The 23,403-nt window shown below is 48.3% G+C and overlaps 1 protein-coding gene across 1 annotated transcript in view; it reads right to left on the bottom strand.

Moving 5' to 3' along the window:
• CCDC60 (coiled-coil domain containing 60) overlaps window positions 1–23,403 on the bottom strand; it is a gene marked incomplete at both ends in the record, with an annotated part of 141,217 nt that overhangs the window by 38,546 nt on the left and 79,268 nt on the right. Inside the window, 2 exons of the mRNA XM_080941456.1 lie at window positions 4,235–4,342; window positions 11,183–11,353. Coding sequence (XP_080797582.1) covers window positions 4,235–4,342; window positions 11,183–11,353 — 279 coding nt within the window. The remainder of the gene's footprint in view (window positions 1–4,234; window positions 4,343–11,182; window positions 11,354–23,403) is intronic.

The following is a 23,403-nucleotide window of genomic DNA, read 5'->3' as shown; positions in this document are numbered from 1 at the left end:
CTGGTGGCAAACTGTTTCTTCTCTCTGGGTCACAGAGCAAAACCCTCAGATTTAAAGAGAAAGCACCTGTCTGCTTGAATGGAAGGCACAGTTGGTAACCTCTGCACACAGGCTTGTACAAAGCTCACGTCTGCAGTGCCCAGACTCAGAATCTCGGCAAGCATCACTCACTTGTACAGCTCCAGTGCGTGTGAGCATCCTGGGTGGGGGGATATATGGATGATAGGCAGATAGATAGATAATAAATATATCGATGCTGGAGACAGTCATTTTGTGTGTACAATGCTGTCTCAGCCCATGTTCAATGGCAGATCAGGACACAGGGCGTGGGTGTGCTTCCACTGTGTGGCTATTTAGAAAAGGCTGCTTGGGACAACCTTGGTCACTTCAGAGGGACGGGAGGAAGCTGTTCTTGGTGCTCTAAACTGCCTCGACCGTCTTCAAAAGTAAAAGCCAAGTCACCCCACCAGGTGATGGAATCAGTTCCTACACAGCTAATTCAGGATTATCGGGCGGCTTCGGGATCAGCCGCACTGGGATTGAGGGACCAGCTAGGCTCTGATCCCAATTGGCTGATGCAGTGGCTGAGGGCTTAAGAAATAACAAGCAGGGAATAATGTTGTGGCCAGAGTGTGAAATGTGCCCAAGGCTCAGCCTTTGCGTTGGTTCCAGCTGGGGAGACTGTGGTCGGCTTTGTGATCACTCCGTGTCAGAGTGAGGGCTCTGGGAGCAGGCCCTGTGAGCTCGGTTCGGCTTGGTGATTAGCTCAGGCACCAGCAGACTATCTGATGCACCCACTGCTGTGCCTTTCCCGTTAGGTTCAGCTGAATCCCCCAAAACTCAAGCCAGAATCAGTTCTTCTATCACATTGCTTCTTTGTCATCTTTTTATAATTGTTTACAGTTGGGGACTGGGGGAGGGGATGTGTCACGCTGCACTTGTAGGGGTCAGAGGACAGCCAGCAGAATCAGTTTTCTCCCTCCACCTTGTGGGTTCAGACTCAGGTGAACTACCGGGCACAGTAGTGGGGGACTTTACTGGGCTAGCCCCTTAGGTTGCTTCTTGTCAAGCATTCTGTCACAGTGGAAAGAAAATGATGAATGCAACTGATGGTAAAGATGCTCCTGTTCCAGCAACCGAAAGGGCCTTACAACCACCTCCAGGGGATCTGCTTCCCTCTTCTGAGCTCTGAGGGTAACATATACACAACCATATAGATACATACATACAAAACACACATGTACACTCACACCCAAACATACACCCCCCACACACCCAAACACAGATAGACACATCAAACCCATGCACACACACACACACACACACACACACACACACACACTCATATGACACCCATACCACATATGGTAGTGACCATACACATACCTTTATACATCTATACCTATACACTTACACACAGAAACACATACACTCATATACACAGACAGACATATACACCCACACACACACATACACCCATGTGACAACCACACTCATGTACACCTTTAAACTTATATATCTATACATATAAACACATAGACACCCCCACCCCACATACACACACATACACATATACCTGCACACATACACGTATACCCCCACATACACCCAAACACACATCCACTCATACACACAGACACATAGTCCCCAAACACACATAGACACATATACACACCAGATATACATATGCTCATAATTTAAAATAAAAATAAATCTTTAAAGTCCCAACTCACCCTCCCTCCTCACCTTGATACTCTGTACTCTGACTTTGCTGCTTTGTATGATCAGGAGTTTGAGTGTTTCCCTTGCTCCCTGTATCTGTTCTGCTCTTTTGACCAACTCTGTCCTAAGCAATTCTTAGAATTCTTCTTAGGTACAGCATGGACCAGGCTGTGCCAGCCCACACTAGGTGTTGAGAGATACTTCTGTCATCCTAAGCAACTAATCAATCAAACCAAAGCCTGGCTCTGCCAAGAACAGACAACCTCTGGTTTACCCATCAGATGGATACAAGCAAGAAGGCAGACCCAGCCAGATACACACATACACAGACACACATGTACACCCACACCCAGACACTTCACCCCACATATACACTCTAACACACACACACTCATATGCAGACATGCAGCCAAAGTGGGTTCACTCAGCTATCTGTAGACATGGGAGCAATGGGAGAGGGTTCTAAGTCATTCCACGTTGAGCAATACACCGATGTTCACCATGGCCAGACCTATCGCTAGCTAAGGAAAAGGAGCCTTGTCTTTAGTCTAAGGGGAGGCTTGCCAACTACAGCCAATGAGTGGGTGTGTAATTTGTTTCCATAAGAAGACCATTATTGGAACACAGACAATACAGCCCGGCCTTGTCTCTTTCACACTACAGTAAAGTAGTTTCAAGAGAGATAATGTGATCTGCAACACCCAAGATGTGTGCTAGATACATCATGGAATACGGTAAACATATTCCTGAAACACCCACTGTGGGTTGACAGTCATAATGATAGCTTATCTAATACACCTGAGCCAAGAGCCAGGGAGTGAAGATTCCCGTGGTGAGACCCCTGGCAGGGTTCACTTTCCCCATCTGTCATGGAAGAAAACAATTTCTGCTCACTACACTTAAGGCTCGCTGTGGTTGAGCCTCATTATTCAGATCACACGAATGAGGGATGGGACCCATTTTTCTGGGCGTCTCTTCCTGTGTCCAGACCTATGGGAATCTCGCGCTTCCAGGGGTCTTGTTTATAGAAATGGCAGGGAGGTGTGTGGGTGCTTCCAAGAGACTCTGTGAGGGACCACAGGGCCCGTTTTCCTAAGGGGATACGGTCAGGGCATCCGGCTTGGGCTGTCAGTTGGGTCACTCATGATACATAGTTCTGCCAAGAGGCCCAGATAATGTTCATAAAAGGTGGTGAGATTAGCCTTGGCTATTAATAAGGGGCGAGGGCATGTTCAGCATGTGCTGTTGCTGCTGGTGCTGGTGGTAGTGATGGTGGCGACGATGGTGACAATGGTGATAGAGTTGGCAATGGTTGCCTGTATCTTCAACCCACGAATCAATAATTCTCTTGTTAATAATCTCTAATATCTAGCCCCTTGACTTCACTCCTGGGTTACTCTTTGTGTGCAGGAGTATTGGCTTTCAAAATTTGTCATGAACTCCCCAGAGGGGAGGCCTTGGGATATGCTTTCTACAGTATATATGAGGAAAATTCGGGCTGTGTTATCGGACAGACTTGGCCTAAAGCCTGAGAGGGCAACATGCTGTGTGTGCTCTGTGACCAAGAATAGCTGGGTCCGTATCTCCAAGCTTCTGCTTTCTCTTCTGCAGAGAGGGACCAGGAGACACACGCACAGTAGGACTACCAGGGGGCCTGAGTGTATCTACGGAGTGGCAGTTCTGACTGCAAAGAACAAGGCAGAGGTTCAAGGGTGCAGTTGGGAGGCATGTGCGATTTTGGACTGAGGGGATGTGTGCCTCTCTACAGACATGTCTGTAGAGGTCACGGCTCGTGGGCCGAGGGGTGCTGTTGACATCTTCTGGGCAGAGGCCCAGGAGGCTGCTTTTAAATATCCAGGGGGACACTGGAGAGCCCTTTACCACGAGAGGCTTTCAAGTCTCCAGGCAGCAGCAGCCGAGGCCAGAAGCTTTTGTCTGTGACTGAACCTTTCCTGCTGAGGAGCCACAGATTTGTGGCTCTGGAGCAGACACTCGAGGAACCACGTGTCAAAGCTTCGGAGAGCAAGCTCGCTCTTTGGAAGGTTGGTGAGTCTCTGGGTACCGTGGGATGAGGAGGTCATGCCTTTAGGCTGGGAACCGCAGAGGCTTATGGGAAACAGCTCTCTGAGTCCTAGATGGAGCTGTGGTGTGGGATCATGACCCCTGAACCTGACCCTCAGCTGAGCTTTTTTTTTTTTTTTTGGTATGAACTCTGCATTGAGAGCTCAGGGTAGAGTTTATCTTTACAAATTATTCGACGTTTGAGTGTGTGGCTCAGTGAGGGGTGACTCAGGCCCCAGCATATTTGCCAATGGGATATGACCTACCACATCTACTCTGTTTGCTCTCTGTTACTTTTTTATGAGCCAGTTTTGCTGCCTCCAGACCCCTCGTCCCTTTCAAGGCGACAAAGGAGCAACTTAAGGGCTCCTGATGAGCTCTCGGGGTCAGTTTAGCTTCGTTCCCATTTATGACCCAGCAAGGCTATGGAAGTGGAGGTGGAACTGCTTACACGTGAGACTCAGGCAGGGAGGGGGCCATGATACAGCTGTGGATGGGTGTGAACGGGCGGATGGTGACGCTGCCCTCCAACTTCTTTATCTTTTCGTAGTCGTAGGTACTGTGGGGAGAGCAGAAGGGGGAGTGGAGTGAGTGAGTCGGGGGAAGCAGCGTTGAGGGTTATCTGTCTCAGGGTTTGACACCGGATACTGGCACCTATGCCTGGCAGTCATAAGAATTCCACAGGCACTCAGTGAACATGGCACATTAAAAGAAAACATGGCTCGCCCCGCCAGAGGAGACAAGAACATAAACTAGAAGGTAAATTCCTTGTTTCTGAGACACCAGGCGTTGGAATGCCTCCTGAAGGAGAGGGAGGGAGAGAAGGGAGAAGAAGGGAGAGGAAGAGAGAAGAAAAGGGGGAGGGGTAAAGAGGGAGAGGGAGAGGAGGAAAGGGAGAAAGAAACCTGCTCACTCAGACTCCCAGCCTGTGGGATTGTGGAGCTCACACTCAGGACAAATCTCCCTTCGTTAGCAGGTACTTTCTGGAAACCCTCTCTCAGACACAGGAAGAGGTGGACACTCCACACCTCATGGGTGTTTTTCAATTCAGTCAGGTTGATAACCAAGACCGACTAGCATGTTTTCTGACTCCGTTCTACAAAGGACATTTTTGAGACCACATTTCAGTGGAATTCCCCCCCCCCCCCCGTGTCTCTCTTAGAACAGATAATCCCAGCTACAGAAGATGGCTTTCTTTCAAATGTTCCTGCATCATAGGTGTTTTCTTTTATAACTTAACTTGGCCTACAGGTATGATTTAATCAGACTTTATGTGTGTATGTGTGTGTGTGTGTGTGTGTGAGCGTACCCATGTTTTAAATTTTAGTCATTTCTTGTAGATACTTGGTTCTTAAAACCTTAAAGATGCTGGTTACTCTGGGCCATATCTCCACTGAGTATCAGTAGCAGCTGAAGGTTGGAAATCACTGCCTGCTTCGCTGAGGTTGTGCACCCCTGGCTTCTCTCTCTCCCATTCCCTTAAAGCTCTGATTACCCATTTAAGTGGTTTCCTTACAGGATCTCTCATGGGCTCCTGGCCCATGGACTTCCAGCCATAACTACTGAATATCTTCTCTGTGCCTGGGCAACAGATGTAGCAAGGAAGGAGGCTGACCCGCCCCTTCCCCTCCTGAGACTTGTGAGGATCCAGGATGGTTATAACCAAGCACATAGGTATATACAGGGAGAATACACAGTATTTACAGCCTAATATTGGCTGTAACTTGAGCTCCCCAGGGAGTCATGACAGTTATAAAGAACAAATGAAAGGTGGGTACCTAAGCTTCCCATCCTTGGATCTTGGCTCTGTGGTGGGTTGACCCCATAGAACTTGTCAAAAGTGATGTCACACCAGGATTCAAGAGTGAACAGTCTCTCGTCCTTGCCTCTTAGGATGCTGTCGGCATCCACTCTATGAGAAGTCCCTCAGCCTGCGAAGACAGTGCCACAGGGCAAGGAGGCACCAGTCTGGTGTGAGAGAGCCATCTACTTTGGGCCACCCTGACTGGAGGGATGACTATCCTTCTTCTCTGATCTCAGATCTGGGAAAGTTGTATTTGGTGCCTTGAGTTAGTACAGTTTGGAGTAGGCACTTCATGGCTGCAATAATGAACTAGACAGACAGAAATAATTGGCCGGAGTCTGAAGGTCGAATGGGGTTCATTAGACAAATAGAAGAGAGATGGGCTGGTCCTGGGAAGCAGGCACAGGCGGCATGTGGTCAGAGGGGCAGGAGGAGGCTGTGCGCCCAGGCAGGAGCAGCAAGCTACAAGCAAGGCTTGTCTGGGCCTGTGAGCTTCTGCCCAGACTTTTGTCTTTTTCAGCTGAGGAAAGGATGCCCTTGAGAGGGTTCTGTTAGGGGCAGTTTCTCTTTTGAGAAGATTACCCTAGTTTCGTGTGAGGTCGTGCTGGCACGTGAGGACCAAGCACCCTCCTCTGGGAAATCTGAGGACAATCCTGGGGTCAGAGAGCTAATTAAAAGATAGCCTCAGAATCTAGGTGCCCTGGTTTCCATGGTCGTTGACTCCTCATTTGACACTGGAGCTGGAAAACAAACAAACTAGGGGGAAAAACCCTCAACTGGCAAATACATCGCTGTGCTCTGCCCTACTGAACAAGGTTACATGTTCCGTGTCTCCCAGAGCATACAGGAGTTAACTCAGCCCTCACACTCCTTACTCCCTGGTTTGATGCCTTCTCTAGACTCCAATGATGAGACAATTCCACTCCCCTGCTACCTCTTTTTGCCTGGATCTGTAGCTGGGAAAATGAGGCCTTTGACCATCGTGGGGAGGACGGCTTGCCGGCACAAATTGGTGCGTGCTCGACTTTCCTCTTCCTTGCTTACTTTGTCAGAATTAAGAGCTTTCGCCTGCAACCACTTAGATCCTGAGTGTGTGTGTGTGTGTGTGTGTGTGTGTGTGTGTGTTTATGTGCATTGTGATGATTTGTTCAGCCCAGGGATAGTATGGTTAGAAGGCGTGGGCTTGTTGGATTAGGTGTGTCACTGTGGGTGTGGGCTTTAAGAAAGACCCTTATCCTAGCTGCCTGGAAATCAGTCTTCCACTAGCAGCCTGCCTGGATGCTGCCATGCTCCCACCTGATGATAACAGACTGAACCTGTAAGCCAGCTTCAATTAAATGTTGTCCTTATAAGAGTTGCCTTGGTCACAGTGTCTGTTCACAGCAGTAAAACCCTAACTAAAACATGCATGAATACATATGTGTGTATGTGTGTGTATATGTGTGTATGTGTGTGTTTATGTGCATAAATGCATGTTTGTGTATGCATGTGTATATGTATGTATATATATATGTGTATGTATATATATATGTATGTGTGTATATAATGCATATATATGCTTATGTCTGTATATATGTATGTATGTGTATATATATGTGTATATGCATGTGTGTAATGTGTGTATGTGTGTGACCTTTGCTTTATAGAAGCAAAAGGTTATGTACTTGGTTAGCAAGCATTTATAAAAGAACACTTGCATTCTTGAGACCTTTGTCTACATTGGAACCATATTTGTAGAAGGCAGGCTCTTAGATGTGGGATGCCTTCATGGAAAATAAGATTTTTATGTCAAAAAAATAAAGAAGTTTAGCTGAAAGAAGCCCAGAGAGATCAAAATTGCTCTGTTGTGTTACAGTTGCTGACAACCACTGGGCGTGTTCTATAAGCCGTGATCGGCGCTAAGCTTCCTTTCACGTAATCCTCATAGCAAGCACGGGTGTTTGGTGCCATCCACATGCAGGCTCAGAGAGGTGCTGTGAACTGTTTGAAGTCCAGCAGTTGTTCATGCGGAGTCAGGACTCAGCTCCAAGTCCTAACTGTGCTCTGACTTTGACACCGTCTTGCTCTGCAGTGTCTTAATGCTAATTTATAAGGCAGGCCCCAGCCCTGCATTTAGTGCTACACTCATGGAGTGGGCGGACATTTATTTCAGTAACTGGTCATGTCCAGCTCAGAGACAACCGGACCATTGAAAAGGAGTATGCATAAACTCATTAAACTTTAAACAAACCATGTCTTGCATACCCCAACACGGACTAGAGGGGAGAGGAAGGTGCCCTCTGGCTGTGGGGGTTCTATGAAGCCTCTTCAACATTTTTTTCTATCCTTATTTGATGCAGGCTGGGTGGTGTCTTGGTTAGAGCACAGTGAGGAAATACTGGACCAAAGCAAGATAGAAAACCAGCTGGGCAAACTCCAAAATCTGAATCCTCCATGTGTGATGTCAAATGGTCTTCAGTTCTCCAACTCTGTTGACTGCAACACACTTCGTTCTCTTGGGCTGGCTCCACCCTGTTAGCAGCTTTCCTCGGGAGATATCCCAGGGCTCTGGTACCTCTAACAGCTTGGGGTCTCCAAGGCCACACAGGTTTCACCTTCACAGCATCACACAGTGGCCTCTCTGGGCCTTCATGCAGGAATACCTCTGCCACATGCCTGGGTTCAGCTTTTCTTAGTTGATGAAGGAAATTCCATCCTTGACTCTAAAGCCATGACTATGTGGCCCAAGCTGCCAAGTTCTTCTGCTTGCTGGGATTGGAACATGGCCTTCTTGTTCAACTACATCTTCACCAGCTTTTTGTTTCCCATGGTTTTCTTTACAGCCTAAGCTTGGCTGTCCTGGAACTAGCTCTGTAGACCAGGTTGGTCTTGGATTCAGAGATCTGCATGCCTCTGTTTCCCGAGTGCTGGGATGCCTGTTGGTTTTCCCAATGTCATTAGTTAGAAGCATCCTCAGTTGCCACACCTGGACTTAAGCTTTTGTTGAATTCCTTCTCATAAAATGGAAGCTTAGCTGGGTAAGATCTTGCCCCGAGGTTGCTACTCCCTTAATCCATTTGATATCCTTGGACACAGAATTTAACTCCATTCCCCTTCATTCCTGGAGCCACACAGTTTGTATTTTTCCTTTCTACGCTTTGCTATGTTTCATCAAAATGATGCACAGAGCAGAGTCTCTGCTAGGCTATTTTGAGTTTTCCTTTGTCAATGCAATTAATCTAAATCTTTTCACCTTAACTTCGGGCAGACTCTTCAGACAAGGGCAAAGTGCAGCCATAGTCTTTACCAAAATACCACAAGAATAATCTCTAGGCAACATACGAAAAATGTTCTCTTCTGAAACCTCTTGAGCCAGGCCTCCCCTCTCTGGAGGTGTTCTGTTTTGATTTTTCCTTCTAGATTCCTGTTTATTCTTTCCACTGAAAGGGATAGGTAGGGGGAATTCACAGCCTTGTGTGTCCATATCTTTCAATACCATCACTGTTAGGTGTGCAATAAGATTTCCTTAATTGTGGTAGTTTGACAGTGAAGGGTCCCCACAGGCCCACGTGTCTGAACACTTGATCTTCATCTGGTGGTGCTGTTTGAGGATGGTTGTTATTATTGTTGTTGTTGTTGTTAGAGGAGGAGAAGGAGGAGGAGAGGGTGGTAGTAGTGGAGGAACTGGGGTGAATGAAAGTAATAAAAAATGCCGTACGAAAATGGGAAAAGTGGAAAAGAAAAATTAAAGAGGAAAACTTAGTGTGGTAAGTGGCCACTGACACTGTGGGAGAAACTGCAGAGCCTTAAGCAGAGCCTTAAGCAGCATCAACAGTGCTTTCTTGGAGGATGCTAGTCAGTCACTCTCCCATGGCTGCAGAGGGCAAGGAGGACAGAAATGGGTGGGAGGTAGGTGAAACTGCCTTGGCCTCCGTGATGTCTGACTGTCACCTGGGATGTTGGGCCCTGCTGTCCTCTGACCCCTGGCTGCCGCTCATGTGACCCCACCTACGGTAAGCACCAAACTTAGTGTTAAGTGGAGTAAGCCACACAGAGGTCATATGGGGATCTGCCCACAGGAACTCCCACTTATATAAGATGTACACATCAGTTTTTAAATTATCACCCTGATGACAAAATAATGACGGAGAGGAAATTTGCTCAACCATAGCTTCATGTTGGAATCACTGAGGGAAACTGAAAAAAAAAATGCTGTGAACATGTAACTTCCCAACCCACGACAGGACTCGCTATAGCTGGCGTGGGTGTAGTCTGGACACTGGTGGCTTAAAAATCGCTCCAGGTGATACTTGTTTTGTGTGTGCATGTGTATACATGTGTGTGTGTGCATGTGTATACATGTGTGTGTGCATGTGTATACATGTGTGTGTGTGCATGTGTATACATGTGTGTGTGTGCATGTGTATACATGTGTGTATACTCGTGTGTTGGAGTCTACTCATATATATATGTTGGAGTCTGTGTATATGTATATATGTATGTATACACACACATGCATATATATATGCACATACATACATACACACATATAGGTTGATGTGTGTATATATATGTGTGTGTGTATACACATGTATTGGTTAAAGTCTATGTGTATATATTTATGTATACACACATATAAATATATAAGTTGATGTATATGTATATATGTATACACACATGCGCACATATTTGTCAGGGTCTTTCATCTCCTTTGTCTCAGCTTTCTGGATAGCTGAGGTTGCCAGCCTGTACTCTAGGTGAGTCTATGGGCTGCTTGGGTGAAATTTGCTAACTGGTTCCTGCTGCAGCTGGTTTCTGTTGTGTGCCTCTCCCTGTCTGCTTTAGCCATTTCTCATCACAAGCTGAGTCTCCCGGGACCTTGTTTTTCGATGACTGTTGAAGTTCGTAGGTTTTGTTAGCACAGAGTTTGCGACTGGGAGCGCTTCTAACATGGTTCAGAAAAGCAGGGGACACCATAGTCCCTGTTTCTACATCTCTCCAGTGCGGTTAATAGACCCCTGTCTTGTAGGAAAGCTGCAGAGCAAACCCTCATCCCCACTGCTGTCCCTGGTGTTATGACTCCTCTCCATGTTTTGTCTGTGTAAGCATCTCAGACGGAACTGGTCTGTGGATTGTCCTCTCCCAGCTGAGAGAAAGTCTTCCTGGGAGAGAAGAGCCTCTATGCAGAAGTCAGACTTTTCTGTGAACCCACAGTGTGGTGCAGGACAGACATTGACATGAGGCAAAATGAGTGAGAGCAGGCATTCGCTATGAGGACCCAGGGCATAGTGGTTTGCTGAAGGCTAGGGAGTGCCGGGGGAAGGTATTAACAAAGATGGCTGTAGATTCGTTTGGAGGAGGATTTGGGGTGGGGGATCAGGGTGGGAGAAGATGTGGGAAAGACAGGGGGAGAGAGACATATGGGAGCCAGCAAGATTTCCTCTGTCCCTCTTACCACCATCGGACAGCGGAGGATTCTCCACTCAGGGTCAGAGTGGGGATGGCCAGGAGGGCTGGACTGGGCTGAAGAAGACATTGAGCGCCACCTTGGGGAAGGTGAGCTGCCCTGAGCTAGCCTCCAGCACCTGGTGTCTCCTGAGGCTGCTGCCCACTTACCTCAGCAGGGTGTCTCTGCAGTGGATGTCCGAGAACTTCTTGGCTGGCTGGAACTTGTTTAACTCTTCCTCCTGCAGCTTCTGGAGGTACTGCTGATTCCTTTTCCTGGCATTTTCCTCTCGCAGGATGGTGAAGTAGCCACGGCCTATCTTCACACACTGGATTAGGAAGCTGGGGGAAAGAGCGGGTTGGAGGGGAGAGCAGGAACAGAGAGGGGGTGGAGAGAGAGAGAGAGAGAGAGAGAGAGAGAGAGAGAGAGAGAGAGAGAGAGAGAGAGAGAGAGAAGAGAGAGAAGAGAGATGAGGGGGAGGGGGAAATATCAAAAATAAATTCTTAAATATATTAGGACAATATCCTTCTGTCTTTGGATCAAAGGGCACCATCAAGCCCACAGAAATGGACCCTTATACGGTGCCCGAGGCTATGGCTCCTCATAGGCTGCTCTTCTGAGTGTTTGGTTCCAGCCCCTGGTGTGACTGGGAGGCAGTGGGGATTCTGAGGGAGTAGCTGGAGGAAGTGGGTCATGACAGAGAACCATTGAGCCTTCTCTCCAGCCTCTGGTTCAGCTTCCAACCACTGCTTCCTGGTCGGCTGAGATCTGAGGGGCCTCTGCCACTTGTCCCCAGCACCAGTGACTGAGCTGCACTCTGTCTGGCCATCCCCGCCACCGTGGACTGACTCTGCGAGCCATGATAGAACTTTCCTTCTGCAGACTGTTTCTGAAGTAATGAATACTCTCCCCCAGACAGACAGACCCCAGCCCGAGTTCTGTATCTGTCCTTTACTGAAGACCCAGGACAGGTCATTTCATCCCTGGAGAGCTATGTCACGCCTTTAACTTGACTTATGGACTATGCTCCCTACCATGGGCCTGCTCTAGGATGCTATGAGGAGACAAAGATTCGGAGCCCAGGCCAGGGAGGCGAGTCAGTGTGTGATGTGCCTGCTACTTGAGTGTGCAGACCTGAGTTCGGGACTCCAGGAACCATGTAAAAAGACCAGAGGTGGCGCATGCTCCTGGGAGTGGCAAGACAGGCAGATCCCTGATTGTTGGTCAGCCAGTCAAACTGGATTGAAGGGTTGCAGCAGCCGTGAGAGATTCTGCCTCCAAAAATAAAGATGAAGGATGACCGAGGAAGACCTCAGGCCTTCACATGAATGGAACTCACAGGCATACACAATAGCATGCAAATATGCACACACCCACAGTTCCAACCACACACACACACAAACACACAGTACACACACTCACACACAGTACACACACTCACACACAGTACATACACACACAATACACACACACACACAGTACCAACCACATACACGCACAGTACCAATCACACACACCATACATACAGTAACCCCCACACAGGGTACCAACCACATATACACACACACAGTACTAACCACACACACACACAGTACACACACTCACACACAGTACACACACTCACACACAGTACACACACTCACACACAGTATACACACACACAGTACACACACTCACATACAGTACCAACCACATACACACACAGTACCAATCATACACAGATACACACACAGTACCAACCACATACACGCACAGTACCAATCACACACACCATACATACAGTACCCCCCACACAGGGTACCAACCACATATATACACACACACATAAACACAGTACTAACCACACACACACACACACACACACACAGTACCAACCACATTCACACATACACACATACACCACATACAGTACACACCACATACAGTACCACTGACACACACAGTACCAACCACATACACACACAGTACCAATCACATACACCATATATACAGTATCCTCCCCACAGGGTACCAACCACACACACACACACACACACACACACACACACACAGGTACCAACCACACAACCATCACTGTGTCCATCACTGTGTCCATTGTCCCGCGCAACCGTCTCACCAGCAAGAACCACGCGGCACACGAAATAGGATTCTTCTGCGGTAAAGCTTTAATGCTCTCGAGAGGCAGAGCGTAAGCTTGCAACACGTGAAGACGAAGACCCCGAACTATCTAGCCCGTCCCCTTATAAAGGGATCAGTCCTCGCCTTGGACGTGGAGCCCCCTGATTGGTTGAAACTCATCAGGCCCTATGACGCCACGGGAGAGGCAGAGCTCAAGGAGTGGAAAGTTACCCAGCACGTGCGCACATGACTTGTTTACTGCTAACTCCAGCCGGATGTCAGCGCCATCTTGTAATGGAGAATGTGCAGGCAGCGCCCCACAGTCCATGTCTCTGGCTGGCCTTAGCTGAAAACCTGTTCAGATGTTGGTGTTGAGGATGGACTGCACCAAGCACCAAAACATACAGTATTTGCCTGGGGTGGTGGTGGGTTCATAGTAGGCGGGAAGAAGCATGCACAAGCAGACATGCTTGCTACAATATGCCAAAGGGCCTGTTGGGGGTACCTAGAGAAACCAGGGGGAGGAGCTTCCCAGAGGAGGTGCCGTTATGGTTAAGTAGAGCCTCACCTGGACCAAGTGGGAGTCAGGGCGCCTATGGGTGAACTAGAAAGCATTGCAAATACTGAGCTGAGTCTGCTGGTGGCCCGCTACGGGGGAGCTGAAGCACAGAGTAGGCAGAGGCCTGGAGCTTTGCATCCGGAACTGAGTCTGTGTTTAGGGGTTGCTGGGACTGTGCCTTCTAAAGGTGCTTAGAGTGTTTGTGGGGGTTTTCTAAGCTACCGAGCTCCAGGGACAGGCTGAGCGGCAGGGGCGGTAAACGAGGAAAATGACTGAGTCTTTAGCCTCATCTCCAGCCAAGGCAGCTGGAACCCCAGCTGCTGCACCTTCTGGAAGGATCCAAGTGACAGGTGAACAGGAACGGGCAAGGGGAGAGTCTAGCCAGACGTGCCAGCCTATTTCTGGATCTTCGTGCGGTGGGGACCACTGAAAGAGCCTGGGGTGTTCCCCAGATACTGCAGAGGCCCATTTGAAATATGTTTTCTGTTATTCCGCACGGGCCCTGCACGCTTCCCGCACCTTCCTCCTTACTAGTGCTGCGTGCTGATTACTAGGCTGTTTATAGGCTGGGGGCTATCTGTGGGGGACGGCAGGTTTTGGTTTTAATCCACTTATGGGGGTTCTTTGACTCGTGGCTCCACAGGGTGTAGGGCTCCCTATCTGACATAGGAAGATGGATGTGGAAGGAGGCGATCACCAGCACCAGGGAGCAGAGGCAGGGGGATGGCCATGAGGCTTGTTATACAGTGCAAGTTCCTCTGCCTGGCACAGCTTCCTCACTGTTGCATGGGGTGGGCGCTTGCACTTTCAAGGGACACGGGTTCTCTCTATGGGAGTCTGGGGGCCCATTGCAAGCCGGTGAGAGGGTTGCTTGCTGTGCAAACAGGGGGGGGCTCTGTGTGGCTCAGCTAGGGCAGAGGAACAGGGGTGTGCCGTGGAGGCAGAGGAGGGGATGGATTCATGTGGGATTTTTGCTTCGTAGGATTTGGGGGGGGGTGTTATTTGTGTGTATATGTGTGTAGTGTGTACACTGTATGTACACTGTGTGTATGCATATATGTTTGGAAGGAAGGTGGCCCTTGCACATACTTGTGGGGCATCATCTTGATTGTGTTAACTAATGTGAGGAGACCCATGTTGGTGGTAGGAGAGACCATTTCATGGGCTGTATGTGTCCTATATGGTACATAAAGTGGAGAGAGCTAGCTCAGGACCAGCATGCATGACTTGTGGAGTCAAACTGTCTTCTTCCTAGTGGTGTGAAGTGACCGGCTCAGCTCCTGTCCCGGTAATGTCCCTGCTATGATGGAATTACGACTGGAATGAGCTTGAAGTCAGTCCCCTCTCCCTTAAGTGGCTTTGGTCAGGGTGTTTCATCATAGCAGCAGGGCAAGGCAGTAAGAGGCACACTTATTTAAAAGTATAAATGCCAATCAAAAACCCTGAGATCCCACCCCACACCAGTCAGAATGGCTAAGATCAAAAACTCAGGTGACAGCAGATGCTGGCGAGGATGTGGAGAAAGAGGAACACTTCTTCATTCTTGGTGGGGTTGTAAGCTGGTACAACCACTCTGGAAATCAGTCTGGTGGCTCCTCAGAAATTCGGACACACTACTACCTGAAAACCCAGCTATTCCACTCCTGGGCATTTACTCCAAAGATGCTCCAACACATAACAAGGACACATGCTCTACAATGTTTATAGCAGCCTTATTTTATAGCCAGAAGCTGGAAAGAACCCAGATGTCCTTCAACAGAGCAATGGATACAGAAAGTGTGGTGCATTTACACAATGGCATACTACTCAGCTATTAGAAACAACGACTTCATGAAATTCGTAGGCAAATGGATGGAACTAGAGAATATCATCCTGAGTGAGGTAACCCAGTCACAACAGAACACACATAGTATCACTCACTGATAAGCAGACGCTAGCCCCAGAAAGCTCTGGATACCCAAGAAACAATTCACAGACATTAAGTAGCTCAAAAAGAAGGAGGGCCAAAATGGGGATGCCTTGTCCTTCTTAGGAGGAAGAAAAAAACAGGAGGAAATGCAAGGTCAAATAGAGGAACAAGGATTGAAGAAAAGATCATTCAGAAGTTGCCTCATTCAGGGATCTACCACATATGAAGTCACCAAATTCAAGCACTATAGCTGATCCCAAGAAGTACTTACTGGCAGGAACCAGATAGAGTTACTTCCTCAGGGACTGTGTTAGAGTCATCTAATACAGCTGAGCATGTCTGCAGCTAACCATCGGACTGAATACTGGGATCCCAATGAGGGTGTTAAAGAAAGGACTGAAGGAGCTGAAAGGGGTTGCAACCTCATGGGAAGAACAACATTATCAACCAACCAGACCCTCCAAAACTCCCATGGATTAAAACACCAACATTTGAGCACATATAGAGAGACCTATCGATCCAGTTGCCTATGTAGCTGAAGATAGCAGTGTCTGGCATCAATGTGAGAAGAGGTCCAGGCAGGGCATGTTTTCCCAATGAAGGGGAATGACAAAGCAATGGGGTGGAGAAGGGGATCAGGAGGAAGTGCACCTTTGTGAAGGCAAATGGAGGGAAGAGGGGATGGGAGTGGGGCGGGGGAAAGGGGTAACATCTCAAATGTAAATATAGAAGTATCTAATAAAAATGAGAAAAAGAGAATTAAAAATAAACAGATGATATTAGTGCTGTTATTTAACCCAATATTCAATATAAGATTGATCAATAGATAATTCAAACATTTGATGCAATGTTTTAAAAGTGAAAGTGTGACCTGGGCTAGCCCCTCTGTCTTGGGATCATACTGTGCCCACCTCCCGAGTGCTAGGGTCACGGGCTTGGTTGGTCATCACAGCTGTCTAATGACACAGGGAGCTTCGTTTTAAAACATGACAGGCATATCTGAGCCAGTTTGTAGTAGGCAGTGGCTTGCCCTCTGCCCGTGGGATCCTGTTCTGCCGATCTAAGAGGCCGTCTGTGGCTGACTAGGCCACTGCTCTGCATCCTTGCCCATCCTGTGTGCTCTGCGGTGGGATGTCTTTCCCACTGTGACTTCCTCAGTTGACTGGACATAAGCACGCTGTTGTGCAGGTGTGTGGGATGAGTTTTCTCACCCCGGCCCAGGAGAAGCTGACAGCTGTCATGTCTCACTAGACCCAGAAGAGAGAGAAAGGTTGGGAACTTGTGTGTAGGAGCCCAGGACCTCCAGCCTAGATCCCCTGACCCCAGAGCACCACGCCTTACAAAAAAATGTGTATTAAAGTTACTGAATTTTTAAGAGGCTGCTTGTTATACATCCCCGGTGTGGAAAGAGCTGATTAATACATCATCCACTGTAAAAACAAAATATTGTTTTATTGAGGGAAAACAGAAAAAAAAGTGTCAGTTAAATGAAGGTCAATTAGATGTTGGCTTCAAGTTTGTGTGTGTTAACATGTGGGACAATATGCTTTGTAGAAGTGGTAGGACATGGCAGTAAGAAAACAGTTTCACCAGCCCATAGAAAAAGGGGTGTGTAGATAAAACATGGAACACAAAGGAATAAATTAGATAAAGCATCTGCTCTCTTCTGTAATACTAATAGCAACACTAACATCTAAGATTCCCCTACACCGCCTGGGGTGTTAGGTTTATCAAATAGTTAGTTGTTTTGTTTTTAAGACAGAGTCTCAGGTGTCCCAGGCTGGCCTTGAACTTGTGAGCTGAGGATGGCCTGCAACCTCTGACCCTCCTTCTTCCACCTCCTGAATGCTTGTTTGCAGCATCTACCACCAAGCCCTGCTTTATGCTGTGTTGGATATGGAACCCAGGGCTTTGTTCATGTTAGGCTACGCTTTATCAACTCTCTGCATCCCCAGCTCAAGGATGCTAGGTCTTAATCAGCTCTGTCTGTTGAAAATGCTGCTCTTTGGTTTCTTGAGCCACAGACTGTTCAAGCTGCATCAGCAGCTCCCGGGGAGCCCCTTAGGACGGCAGACCTTATTATGGTTCAGATCTCCAATGTTTCATTGACTGTTCTGAATGCTTGATTCCTGCCTAGCTGATGGTACTATTTCTTGAGGTTCTAGAGACCTTGTGAAGTGAACAGTGCTGACTCTGTCACTAGAAATGGGTGTTTTGAGGGTTAAGCACAACCCTGCTTTCTGGCCAGCTGTGATCAGATCAGCCTCTGCCACACTTCCACAGCCAGGAACCAAGCTGATCGGCCAAGCCCTCCCAGCCACTGCACACTAGAACATTATAAGACAAGGAACCAAGATAACCCCCCTCTCCTCCCCCCGTTATCTGATCATTGACAGAAGCCTCACCACAGCAACACAACAGCCATCTTGAACTTTGGACATATCTCTGAGTGAACAACGGACCCACTGGAGTCCTGGCCTAGCTTCTTTCTTTTGTTTCTTACAACAGAAGTCTTCAGGAAGCAATGGTCTGACTCACTCATGAGATAACTGCTTTCTTTGCTCGAGTTTGGAAAGTAAGGTTTAGACACATGCAAGCCATTAGGTCATCTTGGAAGTTCATTCTGTCCCACCCTGTGAGGGGACTGTGTGTGTAATGGGCTTCCTGTGGACTGAGTCAGCCCCAGCCCCCAGGAACACTTAGTTTTGTCGTTTCCTGCTGTGGACAGTCTTTGCTTCTGTAAACTGCCTACAGTCCCCATCCTGCATGGTAAATCTCTAGACTCGCAGATGCGTGCCTTTTTACACACCTCTAAGTGTCTCCCCTCTTGCCTTGCCCCTTGTAACGCCCCCTACCCTACCCTGTCAACCCACGTTTCCCTTCAGATTCCATGTAGAGATGGTGCGATGTGACATTTTTCCTTTGTGTGTGTGTGTGTCTGACTTATTTGTGTGTGTCACACAAATGCCTCCCAGGACTGAAAGGAAACCAGAACTCAGCAGTTCCCATTGTACACGTGGTTCTTGAGAGAAGTTGCAGACTGGAGAGTTGAGAGGCAGTGTGAGGTGAGAATGTGTGTGTGTGTGTGTGTGTGTGTAGAGGAGTAACTGCTGTTATGTCGTTAAGGATGGACAGCCCCGATGTACCTCAAAAGGAAAGCACCCAACTTTTCCTGGTGTTATGGCTCTGTCTGCATCCCACCGGTTTTCACTCACATTTTCTGTCTCTGCCTACACAAGAAACATGGGGCTCTAAAGGCAAGAGAGCTTTGGTGGAGAGGGCTGGATGACGTTCCAATGGACAGACACTCGTGGCAACCGCATGTCAGGGGTGCCCTGCTCCTGGACCGGGTTACTGCCTACACGGGAAATTTTCACTTAACAAATGTCACCGTTTTCAAAGAATACCAGATAAGTCAGTGTCCTCCCTGCGAGTGGTTTAGAAAGCCCCCTTCATCTGGCTGGCTCACGCTTTGCTTTGTCAGCCCACACGGTATTGATTTCTCAGGATGGCAGGGCAAGCTTGAGAGAGAGGGGACAGGATGGAAAACACCATCCTCTGTCTCCTGCCCATTCAGACAAGCTGGACGGGGCAAGTTAATAATGGGGCTCTGGTTCTGACACATCAAAGCATTTATTTTGCATTTAAATGTCCTGCCTTAGAATGCCCTGTTTATACAATAACTTAATAAATCTAGTCTGCCTGCCAAATTGACAAGAAGGTGAGACCCATTCATTAAAATGTAAATGCGGTGGAGATGAAACTCGAGATGTATTTATTACAGTAATTGAACCTCATTCAAAGGTAATCACAACAGTGTTTGAACGGCTTTTCAGACAAAAGGAAGCTGTGTATTGAGCCCCTCCCACGTTAACGTCTTTGTCTGCTGTCTGCGTGCTGGTTGAAGCTCTCTCCTGAGTCCTAATGAGGAAGGATTTTCCTTTCTTGCTAGGACAAGATTGCCCAGACAGAGGTCCAGTACATATGCAAAGGGTGACGCTGGTGGCATATTGTGTGAACGGCAAATTGACTAAAAACAGATCTAAATGTTTGTAGCAACCCACTTATTAGAGGAAAGCAAAAGTGGCCCTGGGTCATTTGCTGATGGTCAAACCCAACTATGGGGTGGGGGTGAGGGTGGGGGATCCCCATCCTCATGACTTCAACTCTCAGACCCCATATTCAAGATGGCTCTGCTTCCTGAGTGACTCAGAATGACGGGCAGGACCCTGCGTGTGGAAGGCGGGCTGTCGGTGAGGGGCCCCCAGAAAGGCTGGATCTTGGTGGGGGGACAGGTCACGTGGCTTCAGGGGTGTCCTCGTTGACTCCTCTGTGAAGTACAGGCTCTGGGTCTTAGGTATGGGCAAGGACTCCCTGCCTCACAGACTCTGCTCAGTTGGTGCTGCTGGTGGCGGGGACCGTGGGGGCCAGAGACATGGTGCTTCCATGTTGCTGCCTCCACTCAGGTGGCGCTGGGTGTCTCCACTTTGCCGGAGAAGAGAATCTCAGGATAGTCAGTTCAGAAGAAAAGCTGAAATTATTTATAAAGGGGTTTTGGTGTAGAGTTAACAGTGGCACAGGGGGGCAGAGGGAGGGAGGGAAGGACAGAGAGAGGCAGGAAGAGAGTGGGAGGCAGGGAGGGACTTTGTTTTCTCACTTGCTCATTTGTCTGAAGTGTTCCTTCTCTTCCCAGCCTGCTCTCCATGAGACTGAAGGGCTCTTTTTGGTTTGGTTGGTTGGTTTTTTGCCTTTCCCCTTTTGAGACAGGGTCACTGTACTTCAGGATGACGATGTTGTTACTATTACTGCTGTGGTCGTTATTTGAGCCAGGTTTTTCTTTTAGCCCATCCTGAACCCAAACTGGTGATTCTTCAACTTCACAGGGTTCCAAAAGCTCAGATTACAGACACGTGACACACGGGGAAGGGACGTGATTGATTTTATACTGTCTGCTGGCTTTTGTTCCTGTTTGACACAGTCTCACTTTGTAGCCCAGGCTGGCTGCCTCCGGTGCTGGAATTACAGAGATGAGCTGTATGCCTGGCTTGAGGGTTGCGACTTTTTATTTTCAGCAGCCAGGTGACTTCGGGGCTCTGCTACTACACTACAGAATACGGTCCGGAGCAACTCCTTTTCTCTCAGCCAGACGGCCACAATGCTAGCATTGAACCCCAGCATCTTGGGCTAAGGGAAGAGGCACGGAATCTCAGAAGCACAGGACCTCTGCAGTGAGAGTTAGGGCTGGGGGAGTTTTTAGCAAGCAGTTGGTGGGTGAGACCTGGAGGACCCGAGCCTTTAAGGATGAGGTCTTACTGCAGGGAGGTGGCTGGTGGCGGATAGAACAGGCACCTACTGCAGCAGTGGCAGGGTTGCCACAAGTGCAACCCTGAGCTGGGCGCTGTGGTCACCTCAGCAAACCCTCCCAGTGCCCCGTCATGCATCCATTATACATGCTCTGCTCATAAGGAAACCAAAGGTCAAGTAAACGAAGCATCCTTCGAGTCAGTGCCCAGTGGCATCTGACTTGGCACAAGGAAGGGGTGGTGGCTTTGCACATGGTCATTCCCTTGTCACCCAGTGTCTGTGACTGTGGGTGATTCCTATCACCCATTTGAGGTGCATCTTCCTCAGCTAAAGCTTCAACCTTCCCGATGCTGCGGATGTGCGATGTGACCCCCCCCCCCCAGCCATAAAATAATTTCCCTTGCTACTTTGTATCTGTCATTTTGCTACTGTTATGAATCATAATGTAAATATGTGGCCTGCGTGAAAGGGTAAAGGGGTTGAGAACCACTGGACCAATGGCTACCAATCTCTTATAGTTTGGATGTGAATTGCACCCCCAACCCCCAGCTCCTGCCTTAGGCTCATGAATGAATGCGTAGTCTCCAACTTCTGAGCTATTTAGGGAGGTTTTGGAAACTTTGGGAAGTAGGAACTAGCTGGAGGAAGTGTGGAAAGTGTGTCACCAGAGGGAGTCTTTCAAGTATGTACTGGAGTCCCCATCCCTCTGCCTCAAGTCAGCCAAGTAGTGAGGGACGGACTCTGGCACGCCCCCGACCTCACCGCTGTGGTCTTCTGCCCGAGGACACAAGGTCAGGAGCCACAGACGTCACCCCCTGAAGACATGAAGCAACGTGTCTCCCCAGCTGGGGGTATGGCTCAACCAGCCAAGTGTTCACCACACAAGCAAGAGGACCTGAGTTCAGATCCCTGGCTGCCATGTAAAAAGCCAGGTGAAGCACCGTTCACCTTTAACCCCAGCTCTGAGGAAGCAGAGACAGGTGGGGTCCCTGTGGTGGTGGGGAAGGTGCAGAGAGACCACGGAAGACATCCAAGGTGCATGGGCACGTACATGGAATACCCCACAAGTTCACACACACACACACACACACACACACACACACACACACACACACACCCTTCTTTAAACCATTTTGGTCAAGTATTCAGTCAACACACCATCCTAGGCTGCTGGAGATTATACCTGAGAAGCAGTCGGCAGCACGTCAGAGGGATCTGGTTCACGGCACCAGCCACTGCTTTCTTCTTTACCATCACCATTTGTCACCGACACAGTCACTCGTGGCCTGGGCACTGTTAGGACCCCCCTGGCTTGCACACAGCCAAGGTGTTGGTTTGGCTGTAGGCCCCATGAGGCTTCTGGGAAGCCGTGCTTGTTTTAAGTGGCAGGCTTAGGTGAGTGACGGCAAGAACAGTCTAATTAGACCACAATTATTTCGGGATTTGGTGAATCGCGTTATGAAGCAGTTCACGGAGGTCTGGTGAATCCGCCATGCAGAGCGTTCCTGGGAAGGAGTGCCTGGCTCTAGAGCAGTAATGAAATTTATCAAACTGAAGGGCTGGGAGTTACCTCCACGCTGCTGAAGGAGGAGCTGCTCGCGGGCGCCTTCTCGTTATTTTAAGTGGTTTACTTTTCTAGGTTTTAATTTAATCTTTGTCTCTGATTGTCACTGAAGAAAATACTGGAAGAGAGGAGGGGCGAAAGGCTGGGGGGGAGGGCAGGGCTGGTGGAGTCACACAGGGGCCCTGCTGACTAGTGAATGTCAGTCCAAGCCCATTGGTTTGTGCTGAGCAGACAGAGTTTGCAGTCAGGGAATCTGTCAGACCCAAAGGTCCTGTTTACGTTGGTGGCCAGCCATACATCACATCTGACTGTGTGTTTGGCCCCCTACAGGTGTTTCCCAGGCCTTCAGTGTGTGCTGTGGACAGCCGGGGCCCAGGCAGCACTGCGGAGGAAGGGGCAGAAGACTGTAGAGGTGGAAGACGGAGAGGAGTCCACTGATGCTGCCTTGTGGATATGACATGACACTATACTGTGAACACACAAATGTGTCTGCCTATATGCATTTGGGCACACACACATGCACACACATATACATACACACATACATATATATACACATGAACTATACACATACTTATGCACATAGATGCATACAAGTATATATGTGCACACATATACACATACACATGTGCACACATATACTCACACATATATACACATATACATATGCACACATACACACATGCACAAATACCTACATATACACATGTACTCACACATGTACTCACATGTACTCACACATATACTCACACATATATACACATATACATATGCACACACGCATACACATATGTACACACATAACATACACATATACATGTGCATACACTTGTATATACATAGACATACACAGACATACATATATATACATATGTATATATACACATACACACATACATACATATATATATATATATATACACACACATACACACAC

Source organism: Micromys minutus (genome assembly GCF_963924665.1).
Source record: "Micromys minutus genome assembly, chromosome: 29".
Lineage (NCBI taxonomy): Eukaryota > Metazoa > Chordata > Mammalia > Rodentia > Muridae > Micromys > Micromys minutus.
This window is presented reverse-complemented; position numbering and strand designations above follow the sequence as displayed.